The following is a 12583-nucleotide window of genomic DNA, read 5'->3' on the forward strand; positions in this document are numbered from 1 at the left end:
TCCCCAATTCAAGTGCTGTTGGATGTGGTTTCGTCTCCATTGCGGATTGGTTTGTTGGTGGACCCAGGATGGTTTTGGTGGGCTCTGCACAGTTCAGTGGCTGCCATATTGGATTTGCCACCATATGCGCTGGAGAACAGCAAAGATTGGCAGGCTGCTGGGTCACATTTCTCGTCATCCAGGTGCGGTGATTCTGGTGACTCCAGACTGGCCCTGGCGTCCATGGTACGTGGACTTGGTCCATTTTTCATTGACAGGGGAGGGGGGGCTCCTGTTCCAAGAGCCCGTTCTGATGGAGGATCCCTCCCCATTTAGTCTTGGCTCTTGAGAGGGTGGCCTTAAGGAAAAGGGGCTATTCGGACCCGGTGATTACCACCTTGTTGCATGCACAGAAGTCCAGGTCTGTGACTTATGTCCGTGTATGGAGGACTTTTGATGCCTGTTGCACTGAGTGGGACATGGTTTCATCTTCTGCCTAGTTGGACCAGGTGCTTTTGTTTCTGCAGGGTAGCCTAGCGAAAGGTTTGCTACTGGGTTCACTGAAGGTGCAGGTGATAGCACTGGCCTGCTTCCGGGGTCAGATTCAGGGCACTTCCCTGGCGTCCAATCTGGATGTGGCACATTTTCTCCGTGGGGTAAACCATCTTCGTCGTCCTAGAAGCTCAGTTTGTCTGGAGTGGTAGCTCAATTTAGTGCTTCAGGCCTTCAGAGGCTGCCCTTTGAGCAGTTAGATTGGGCTTCTTTGAAGGATCTTACCTTGAAGTCTGTGTTTCTGGTGGTGATGGCGTCGGCATGATGGGTGTCAGAGTTACAGGCACTTTTGTGTTGGGATCCTTTTAGCTGTTTATGGAGGTGGGAGTCATGCTCTGGACTTGTGCCCTCATTTCTCCCTAAGGTGGTTTATAGTTTCCATTTGAATCATCCAGCTTCTCTTCCCTCATTTCATAGGGAGGATTACCCTGAGGATTTTCATGTTCTTTGTTGTCTTGACTTTTGTATAGTTCTTCTGCAGTAACTGGAGGTGACCAATGACTTTCAGCAGTACGATTATCTGTTTGTCTTGTTTTTTGGCTGTAAGAAGGGGGATCTGGCGTCCAAGGCTACGATCACCCGCTGGTTTTGCAAAGCCATCTTGGCTTATAAGACTCTGCCTCTCCAGTTGAAGGCACGCTCTACCCAGGCTGTGGCTACTTCCTTTGTGAGGCACATGCCGTCTCTTTGGATGGCCTTTGTCACTCAGCTACATGGTCCTCGATTTATACCTTTGCGCAGCATTACAGATTGGACATTCTGGTGCTGCGCGGTGTTGCTTTTGGTGCAGTGGTGTTGTCCGTGGGCATTAGAGAGTCCTGCCCTTTTTGAGGACTGCTGTTCTGCATCCCATTAGTCTCTGGCTTGATCTGGGGGACGCTATGGATGGAAAAAATAGTTTCTTACCTGATTAGTCCCCACAGATCAATCCAGAGTCCCACCCTACTTATCTGCCTTTCAGTTTCCTGGAGGTGACTTTCGATGGATGCAACTCATGAAGAATATTTTTGTTGTATGTAAAAAAAACCCAAAATGAAACAAGAAAATACAAATACATTAGGCCATCAGCATGGATCCAATAACTCTTTTTAATTACGAGCGTCCGAGCAGGACATGTTATGATGGGCCTTCCTTTGTGTGGGTTGATGTCTTTTGCTCGAGTAGCCACGGCTTTGGCTTGCTGGCTGTTTCTCATTCACTGCCTCAGTTTGACTTGTTGTCTGGTTGGGTTAATATTGTTTGATTGCATTGCAGGAGGTAGGGGATTTGTTTCTCCTTTGGTTTGAGTTCTTCTCTGCTTTGGTATTGTCCATACTGAAGGAGAGGCTGCTGCACAGGGTCCTATATGGCAGAGCTCTGGTGTTCTCTCTGACTCCACCTGCTGTTAGATGGATGTAACCCATTCGTCTATGGATTGATCTGTGGGGACTAAAGGAAATTATCAGGTAAACTAATTTTTCCTTGTTGTGTTACTCAATAAAGACTTATTTTACTTCATTTGACTTGTGTTTTGCTTGCACCTAGAGTTATCAGCTGGCGCCAGGTTTTCGCAATAAGGTTGATCTAGGCCTGAATTTTACCCTATTACATACAGAAAATTGTAGTCTTGGTTTTCATATGGAATACAACTGTTAAATTAGAACTTCAAGCTCCTGCATCCAATAGGGTAAACATAGCACAAGGTCATCCCTATCGGGGAAATCTGGAGCAAGTTGGCAATCTTATGTGCACTCCTCATCCATAAAGGGGATTTATAATGTTCTATTTCATGTATTCTATTAAATATGTAACATTTTTGCATCATTTTCATTTTTTTAGTGTATAATTTCCTGGGGTGTAATTAGTAGCAAGAAAAATTTGACTGAATAAAATTCTGAAGGTGTAGTTATGCATTTTACATGGTACTTTCAGCCAACGAACTGAGGCCAGATACATGTGAACCGTTCAATTTATGTCTCTGTCTTTCTTTCTCATTTTTTATCCTTAGGTTATAGGTATAGAAAAGACAGATACTACAGCTAAAGCTGTTACTGTTAGTACCAAAGGGAATAGACTATTCCGTTTCACTGAAGTTAGAGATTTTGATCAGTTGGTGCAAAGACTTCGAATTAAGTGTGGAACGCTTTCAAGTCCTCAGCACACTGTGAATATAGAGGTAATGGCTTTATTTATTTATTTAAATCAACTGGCTACACTAGGGCATTATACACTTCATCTCCATTACAAAAGGATATGTTCTTTTTTCATATAAGCTTGCCAGTTTCCCAGATCTGTTCATCCCTGATTTGGCCCTTCCTGTTTACTATTATATCCATACTTTATAAATTGTAAGTTGCTTATAGCCTTACTGTAGGGTAGGTGACACACAAAATCAACTAAATAAATAAAAGACAATACCTTTAGCAATGTACGTTTTAAATTATAATTAGAGATGTGTGTCTTTGTGTCTTATATTACAGTGGGGGAAATAAGTATTTGATCCCTTGCTGATTTTGTAAGTTTGCCCACTGACAAAGACATGAGCAGCCCATAATTGAAGGGTAGGTTATTGGTAACAGTGAGAGATAGCACATCACAAATTAAATCCGGAAAATCACATTGTGGAAAGTATATGAATTTATTTGCATTCTGCAGAGGGAAATAAGTATTTAATCCCTCTGGCAAACAAGACCTAATACTTGGTGGCAAAACCCTTGTTGGCAAGCACAGCGGTCAGACGTCTTCTGTAGTTGATGATGAGGTTTGCACACATGTCAGGAGGAATTTTGGTCCACTCCTCTTTGCAGATCATCTCTAAATCATTAAGAGTTCTGGGCTGTCGCTTGGCAACTCGCAGCTTCAGCTCCCTCCATAAGTTTTCAATGGGATTAAGGTCTGGTGACTGGCTAGGCCACTCCATGACCCTAATGTGCTTCTTCCTGAGCCACTCCTTTGTTGCCTTGGCTGTATGTTTTGGGTCATTGTCGTGCTGGAAGACCCAGCCACGACCCATTTTTAAGGCCCTGGCAGAGGGAAGGAGGTTGTCACTCAGAATTGTACGGTACATGGCCCCATCCATTCTCCCATTGATGCGGTGAAGTAGTCCTGTGCCCTTAGCAGAGAAACACCCCCAAAACATAACATTTCCACCTCCATGCTTGACAGTGGGGATGGTGTTCTTTGGGTCATAGGCAGCATTTCTCTTCCTCCAAACACGGCGAGTTGAGTTCATGCCAAAGAGCTCAATTTTTGTCTCATCTGACCACAGCACCTTCTCCCAATCACTCTCGGCATCATCCAGGTGTTCACTGGCAAACTTCAGACGGGCCGTCACATGTGCCTTCCGGAGCAGGGGGACCTTGCGGGCACTGCAGGATTGCAATCCGTTATGTCGTAATGTGTTACCAATGGTTTTCGTGGTGACAGTGGTCCCAGCTGCCTTGAGATCATTGACAAGTTCCCCCCTTGTAGTTGTAGGCTGATTTCTAACCTTCCTCATGATCAAGGATACCCCACGAGGTGAGATTTTGCGTGGAGCCCCAGATCTTTGTCGATTGACAGTCATTTTGTACTTCTTCCATTTTCTTACTATGGCACCAACAGTTGTCTCCTTCTCGCCCAGCGTCTTACTGATGGTTTTGTAGCCCATTCCAGCCTTGTGCAGGTGTATGATCTTGTCCCTGACATCCTTAGACAGCTCCTTGCTCTTGGCCATTTTGTAGAGGTTAGAGTCTGACTGATTCACTGAGTCTGTGGACAGGTGTCTTTCATACAGGTGACCATTGCCGACAGCTGTCTGTCATGCAGGTAACGAGTTGATTTGGAGCATCTACCTGGTCTGTAGGGGCCAGATCTCTTACTGGTTGGTGGGGGATCAAATACTTATTTCCCTCTGCAGAATGCAAATAAATTCATATACTTTCCACAATGTGATTTTCCGGATTTAATTTGTGATGTGCTATCTCTCACTGTTACCAATAACCTACCCTTCAATTATGGGCTGCTCATGTCTTTGTCAGTGGGCAAACTTACAAAATCAGCAAGGGATCAAATACTTATTTCCCCCACTGTATGTCTATCAATAGTTTTAGAATCTGCTTGCTTTAGGGATTCCATAACGAAAGTATCTGAGTAGTCACTTTCAAAAACTTCTAATACCAGTTTGACTTATGGTGTTGAAACAGAAATTGGTAAGAAACAGATAACATTGCGTTGTTTTACATACTAACAGAATTAACATTATCTTTGTGTATGTAAACTGCTTTCTTCTGTAATCAGAAGATAGTCTATCCCGCCACTTGAAATACTAACGTAATAAATTAAACTTTAATATTATGAAGAATCCTGCATTAGAATGACTTTTGCTGTCTTGGGTATATTCTCACTAATCAAAGATATGGCCACTGGGTAAAGAACCTAGAGCAAACATATTTTGTTCTTTATAGTATATTGACTCATCTACCAAGAACATGACAGAGCAGTTATAGCTTCTTGTGCCCCTTAGTAAAAGAACTAGACATAAAGTAGAGGGTTCAGACATGCCCAAAGTATAATATGATGGACTGCTACATCACTCTGTGGTTGTGAAGTTTGCCTTGAAGAGGGCAAAGTGCTCTATTGAGCAGTTTAATATTCTACCTGGGAAAGATCCAAAGAACTACTAAACACCCTCAACAGCAGGGGAGGTATAAATAGTATTAGAGATTGTAAAAACCCTCCCAAAAGATAGTGAACTGGTCAAAATTGTTTTGAAATAGTGAAGACCTATGCTAGATTGTACTCCAGCCTCTGTGTTGCTATACTCTGTGCTTGGGGGGGGGGGGTGAGGTGAGGGGAAGTTTTAGAGTAGGGGGAGATAGGGAGGGGTTGAGCTTTGTGGTACCTATTTTGGTTTTGCACTGGCTACATACGGAAGGAACATGATATGTTATTTGCTTTGGTTAATGACCACTTTTGTGAATTTTGTGTTTGCTGATGTTGCTGCTTTGTATGTTTTGCAAAATATAAATAAAACTTGAAAAAAAATTTTTTTTTAAATAGTGGAAATTCATCAGTAAGGACTCACCTGAGCCCTAGAGCTTAATGTAAAATTGCCAGAATTGAAGGCTATTCAATGCGCTCTCCTTATATCACAGAAATTTTCACATATTTTAAAGTGTCAGTGTAGTGTCCATAATTGAAAAACAATCCATATCAGATACAAAATCATATCCAAATGATGACCATCGCTCAAAAATACATATAAATAAAAGATGCTTAGTGTATCAAACAGACACTTATCCGAATAAACAAGAGCAGGATGCTGCTAGACAGTCTCCGTTTTGTTGTCTTCCTCAGGAGCAGATCCTATCTAGAACAAATTTAGGCATCCTTTGTACTTGTACTTGTGGAGCATTGTGCACAGTGTAGTGGAGTTTGCTTACACTCTCCCTTAGGAGAGCCGTTAATTGGTGACATCATCACTCCACTTCAAAAGAGTGCTATGGTGTCTTTTGTCACGGGTGGGTGTAGCTTGCTGTCACGCTCAGCCGCTGTTGTCTAAGGGTTGTGCAGCGGCTTTGAGCAATGCTGACTCTTGTAGATGTTTCTTCATTCTCTTCCTTAAGAACTGTAAGTACCCAGCCAGAGTTCTAATATCCTATCTGTGATGGTCACAGAACACAGATCTGTTGTAAAAATACATTATTTCTATTCAATTCAGATTCTAGGTTGGTAGGGTCACTAAACAAGGATGTGAGTACTGTTACTTTGCCTCCCATCCCTGTAATTTTCAACTGGTTATGGAGGCCCAAACTACAAAAAGTACACCATTGAAAACCGGAAAATTTGATTGATTGCCTGCATTCATATCCCAGAGCCATACCAGTTCATATTGGGGTCAGAAGGAATAATTTCAGACAGAAGAGAGAACTGATGAATTTTCAAAATCTAGCCAAGATTCCATGCAGATACACCAAAGCTGGCCCATTGGGCTATGAGATCACTGAATATGTGTATTTCAATTCCAGGTCAGTGTGCAGGAAGGCCTATATAGTCAGAGAATGTATTGCAGACTTATCCCCAGGTTTGGTTTTCGTAACGGAAGCATGGATTCATCACATCTTGGAATCCGTATGGATTGAAATTCCATGTGTAAAGGGAATAAGGATAGTGATAGGAGTGTGCTAGTGTCTACTTGGCCAGGATGAACAGACAGATGTAGAAATGTTAGCAGAAATTAGGGAGGCTAACGAACTGGGGAACACGATAATAATGGGTAATTTCTATTACCCTGATATTGACTGGGTAAATGTAAGATCAGGGCATGCTAGGGAGGTAACATTTCTTGCCAAAATCAAGGACTGCTTTATGGAGCAGCTGATACAGGAGCCAACAAGAGGAGAGAGAATTCTAGACCTAGTCCTTAGTGGAGTTCATGATCTGGTGGAGGAGGTAATAGTACTGGGGCCACTTGATAACTGTGATCATAATATGGTCAGATTTGATATTGGCTTTGGAGTAAGTACACATACGAGATCCAATATGTTAGCATTTAACTTTCAAAAAGGAGACTATGATAAAATGAGAAGAACGATGAAATAAAAACTTAGAGGAGCTTCAAAGGTCAAAAATTTACATCATTCGTGGATGCTGTTCAAAAATACCATCCTGGAAGCCCAGGCCAAATATATTCCATGTATTAAAAAAAGAGGAAGGAAGACCAAACAGCCAGCATGGTTAAAAAGTGAGATGAAGGAAGCTATTAAAGCTAAAAGAAAATCCTTCAGAATATGGAAGGAGGATCCGACTGAAAATAAAAAGAAACAGCATAAGGAATGGAAAATGCTGATAAGGAAGGCAAAGAGGGACTTTGAAAAAAAAAAAAGATTGCGTTGGAGGCAAAAACACGTAGTAAATTTTTTTTTTTTTTAAGGTATATTAAAAGCAAGAAGCCAGCAAAAGAATCGGTTGGACCGCTAGATGACCGAGGAATAAAAGGGCAACTCAGGGAAGACAAAGGCGTAGAGGAGAAATTAAATGAATTCTTTGTTTCGGTCTTCACCGAGGAACATTTGGGAGAAATACTGGTGCCAGAAATGGTATCCAAGCTGACGAGTCAGAGAAAATGTAATGTAACCCGGAAGATGTAATGGCGCAATACGACAAATTGAAGAGTAGCAAATTGCCTGGACCAGATGTATTTATCTCAGAGTACTGATAGAATTGAAAAATGAATCTGCAGAACTATTAGTAATATGTAATTTATCTTTAAAATCAAGCATTGCAGTGGAAGATTGGAGGGTGGCTCTTTTAAGGCTGGACCATTGTCTTTGGCACCAGCAACATCAACCTCCATGTCTGCTTCGACCTCAGTAACCACTGAGAGTTCACTGGCATCGAGTGGGTCTCTACCTGTCTCATCACTGGACGCTGATAGCAGGCCCTGGGACCGGTCAACATCAGACCTGACACCGGGGAGTCGCTCTGATTTGGTGGCATCCTCGTCAATCAAGGCTCTATGCATCAGGAGAAGTCCAAGAAGCATAAGCATTGGTCCTGCTTGATGCACGGTGATACTATCTATGCTCTCTCTCGGCAACCTCCATCTGCATCTTCAACAAGATTTTTCAGTTTGACAGAGACGCAGGTCTTGCTACTCTCAAAGGTGTTGATACCAGCCTTCTCAGTCTACTCAGGCGACTCAGGGCCCCAGTGTCAGGCCTTGCCAGCCCCATCCCCAGAAATCTCAGCTAGCTCCCCAGTCAAAGCAGGGCACAGCTTTTGACTGGCTTTAGCAGAGCATAGCCACGCAACGAGTATCTGTTCTGGACGACCCACTGGTTGGAGGGAGGCTCATTTTTACCACTACAGATGGCCCCATAGAACCGCCCACCAGTGGGTGCTTCAAATAGTCTGTCGTAGGTATGCTCTAAATTGGTGTCAGCGACCTCCAAATTGCCCACGAGAGTGTCCTACATCAGTTCTCAGCACAAGCAAGTACTTGTGTAGAAAATCTCCACCCTTTTGCAGGCCTGAGCTGTTGAACCTGTACCAGCAGAGAAAGGACAGGGATTCTATTCTAGGTACATTCTTGTGATCAAGAAAATTTGGGGTGACTCCATCCCATCCTAGACCTAAGGGCCCTGAACAAATTCCTGGTGAAAAGAAAAGTTCAGGATGATGTCCCTGGGCACCCTATTTCCTCTTATTCAGGAAAAGAGTTGACTGTGCTCTCAGGTCTTAAAGGATACCTATACCCACATTTCGATACTTCCCAGTCACAGGAGGTATCTCAGATTTCGAGTGGGGAAACGCCACTTCCAGTATCTCCTTTTGCCATTTGGCCTAGTGTCTTCCCCCACAGTTTTCACCAAGTGCCTGTTGGTAGTCGCATCATATCTGTTCATATGGGGAGTGCATGTGTTTTCTTATCTGAATGATTGGCTGGTCAAGAACACATATTAGGAGGGGGCAATTGAGTCACTGTGGTTGACTGTTCAGGTGCTAGAGCTACAGGGGTTTGTCATAAATTATCCCAATTCTCTTCTCCATCCAGTACGACAATTGGAGTACATTTCCCTGCTAGACACATCGCAAGCTTGGGCTCTCCTTCCTCTAGTGAGAACGAATACCTTGGTAGCGCTTGCCTTGCAGGTCTGCAGCAGCTAGCAGGTTTCAGCAAAGCAAATGTTGAGACTGATGGGCCACGGCCTCCACAGTGCATGTCACTCCCATGGCACAGCTCCATTGAGAGTGGCCCAGTGACCTTAGCCTCCCAGTGGTCTCAAGCTACTGGTGGATGATATGGTCCAATTTAATTCTGGGACTTTCATTCCAAATTCCACCGTATCAAAGGTGTGGACAACGGATGTATCCATCCTAGATTGGGGAGCTCATGTGGATGGGCTTCATACTTAAGGTCAGTGGCCCACTCAGGAGGCTCATCTTTAAATTAATTCCTTGAGCTGTGGGCTATTTAGAACACTCTATAGCCTTTCAGAGTTTGACTCCAAAGCCACATTATCCAAATTCAGACAGACAACCATTTGCGATGTTTTACATCAAGAAGCAGGAGGGTATGAGATGTGGTAGATATGTGGCAATGGGTTCTCTTTCACAAGATGAGCCTCCATGCAGTATACCTTCTCGGCAAGAACAACTGCCTGGCAGACACACTCAGCAGGCTATTTTAACAGCACGAGTGGTCTGTCAACATGGGTGTAGCCCAAAGATCTTCTGACAGTGGGGCACCCCCTCGTTGGATCTTTTTGCCACTCATCCCAACAGGGCTCCTCAGTTCTGTTCCATGCTTGGATCACATGGCAGACCAGCATCAGATGCCTTTCTCCTACATTGAGGAAGAGGACTTTTGTGTGCATAACCTCCTGTACCTATGATAGAGAAGACCTAGGCACTATGACACTGATCGCTCCTCATTTGGCGCGACAGATATGGTTCCTTGTTCTTCTGGAGTTGTCTTCCGAAGATCCATGGAGATTGGACTGTTTTTTCCAACCCTCATCACGCGTAACTCTGTACTTCTTTGCATTAAATGTTAACTGCCAGACTCTTCGACCGTTCTTCTAACATTTGGAGATCTCTTCTCATTGTTTCTCCTCCTCTGCCATCTGTCGGTCAACCAGTTTCCTATTCAGTTCACCACTTTTGGTCCTAAGTTGAGCCCTCTCAGCTTATTCATGAGTCTACTGTGAGGGACTTTATTAAAGGCTTTGCTGGAATCCAAGTTCATCTTAGTGTAGTTAGTGCTTATCAGCATGTAGGAGGTGAGTCCATCTCTGCACAACCTTTAGTTCCCTTCATGAGAGATTTGTTGACAAAGCCCCCTCCCAAGCCTCCAGTTGTGTCATGGGATCTCAACATAGTCCTCACCAACTGATGAAAGCTCCTTTTGAGCCTCTGGATAGCCATCTCAAGCTGTTGACCTAGAAAGTTGTATTTCTGGTGGTGGTCATGTCGGCTCGCAGAGACAGTGAGCTCCAAGCCCTAATAGCTCATCTACCATATATTAAATTTTATCGCAACGGAGTATTGCTCTGCACCCACCAAAGTTCCCTCCTACGGTCGTGTCGGAGTTCCATCTTAACCAGTCAAATGTTCTTCCAACGTTTTTCCCCACACCTCATGCTCATCATGGCGAAAGTATACTACATACTGTAGACTGTAAGTGAGCCTTAGTCTTCTATCTGGAGTGGACTAAAGCCCATAGACGGTCCACCCAGCTTTTCGTTTCTTTTGACCCCAACATGTTGGGGATGGCTGTCGTCAAATGCACACTTTCAAGTTGGATAGCAGACTGCATCTCCTTTGCTAATCCCAGGTAGGGCTGACTTTTTGAGGGACATGTCACGGGTCACAATGTTAGAGCCATGGCTGCATCGGTTACCCACCTGAGATCCACCTCCATAGAGGAGATTTGGAAGGCTGCAATGTGGTCTTCAGTTCACACATTACATCCCACTACTGTTTGGATCAGGACACCTGATGTGACATGTGGTTTGGACAGGCAGTTCTGCAGAATTTGTTCGGTGTCTAGAATCCAACTCCACGTTCCTAGACCTTGTTTTATTCCTTTCCAGGCTGCACCTACATCTAGTATATGTATAGTTTCAGGTTGATTGAGATTTTAGTCTATGTTTTGAGATTCCATTATCCTAGCTTTCTTGTTTTCGGCAAGCCTGGTAGCTAGGGATTCCCACATGGGAATAATGCAGCCTGCTTGTCCTCTGAAAAAGCAAAGATACTTACCTGTAGCTGGTGTTCTCTGAGGACAGTAGGCTGCTTATTCTCACATACTCTCCCACCTCCTCTAGGAGTTGTTTTTGGTTGTAATCTTTATTTTTTTCACCGGACTAGGGAACTTGTGCTCAAAGTCAGACAGAAGGCACCGGCTCATGTTCCGTCGGACATCACCACTCACATGAGAATAAGCAGTCTGCTGTCCTCGGAGAACACCAACTACAGATAAGTGTCTTTGCTTTTCAGGCTGACCACCAGGTTGCAATGTATTACATCAGTAATCAAGGAGGGATAGATTTGTACCTCCTGTGTCAGGCCATTTCACAGGGGGAGGTCACTCAGAGCCACATGTCTGCAAACAGACTGTCAGATTTTTTAACCTCACAAGTGGTCTCTGGATAAGGGTGTGGTCCAGAAGATCTCTCGAGAGTGAGATACCCCCTTGATAGATCTTTTTGCCACTCCATACAACAAGAAAGTTCTGCAATTCTGCTCCAGACTAGGATCATACAACTACCAGCCTTGGATGTCTTCCTCATTCATTTTGGGGGAGGGGGGATTTCTGTACATGTATCCTCCAGTACCTTTTATAATGATTGAGGGACCATGATTCTATTGGCCACCTACTGGATGATGCAGATTTGGTTTTCTCCTTCTTGAACTGTCCTCCAGAGATCCATGGGGACTGGAATGTTTTATGATATTGAAGGCTCAGGATTGGGGATCCCTGCTAAATCTTGACCTTAAGTCCCTAGCCCTCACAGCTTGGATGTTGAGAGGGTAGTAGTGGGTTCTTTCAACTTATGGATAGTGTGTCTTGAGTTCTTTTGGCTTCCAGAAGAGTGTCCACTTGGAGGCTTATGTGGTTAAATGGAAGAGACTTACCATCTGGTGCGAAGAAGAGGCCTTAGATCTTTTTCCTGTTCTGCACACTGCATTACCTCTGCATTGAAGTAAAAAAAAATTGAAGACTGTTTCAAGTAAAAGTTGCAGGATGTTTCTGATAAACTATATTGACTTCGAGCAAATCTGAGTGTAGGGCCCAGAAATTTTATTTAGGCTTAAGTGATGGTCATAAAGGAAGAAGGAGCATCAGAGAAATGTGGTGGAAAGAATAAAGTATCAGCTGAAGGCAGTAGGATACAGAGGTGGTTCCTTGCTGGTTTAGATTGATGATTTAGGCCTTGTATAAAACAAGAGGTGATTCTGCCTTGGAAGCCTGACAGAACATATACTGGGATGTGTAAAGTTGAGCGCGTACTTAGAAATGACCCAAATTAAGATATACGATGACTTAAAAGGTAAGTAATGTAGATATAGAATACAGAATATTACA

General features: G+C 43.6%; 1 protein-coding gene across 1 annotated transcript in view; it reads left to right on the top strand.

Moving 5' to 3' along the window:
* TBC1D8B (TBC1 domain family member 8B) overlaps window positions 1–12583 on the top strand; it is a 151285-nt gene that overhangs the window by 40960 nt on the left and 97742 nt on the right. The window contains exon 7 of the mRNA XM_030209579.1: window positions 2519–2686. Within this exon, the coding sequence (XP_030065439.1) occupies window positions 2519–2686 (168 nt within the window). The remainder of the gene's footprint in view (window positions 1–2518; window positions 2687–12583) is intronic.

This window comes from Microcaecilia unicolor, chromosome 7, assembly GCF_901765095.1.
Source record: "Microcaecilia unicolor chromosome 7, aMicUni1.1, whole genome shotgun sequence".
Classification (NCBI taxonomy): domain Eukaryota; kingdom Metazoa; phylum Chordata; class Amphibia; order Gymnophiona; family Siphonopidae; genus Microcaecilia; species Microcaecilia unicolor.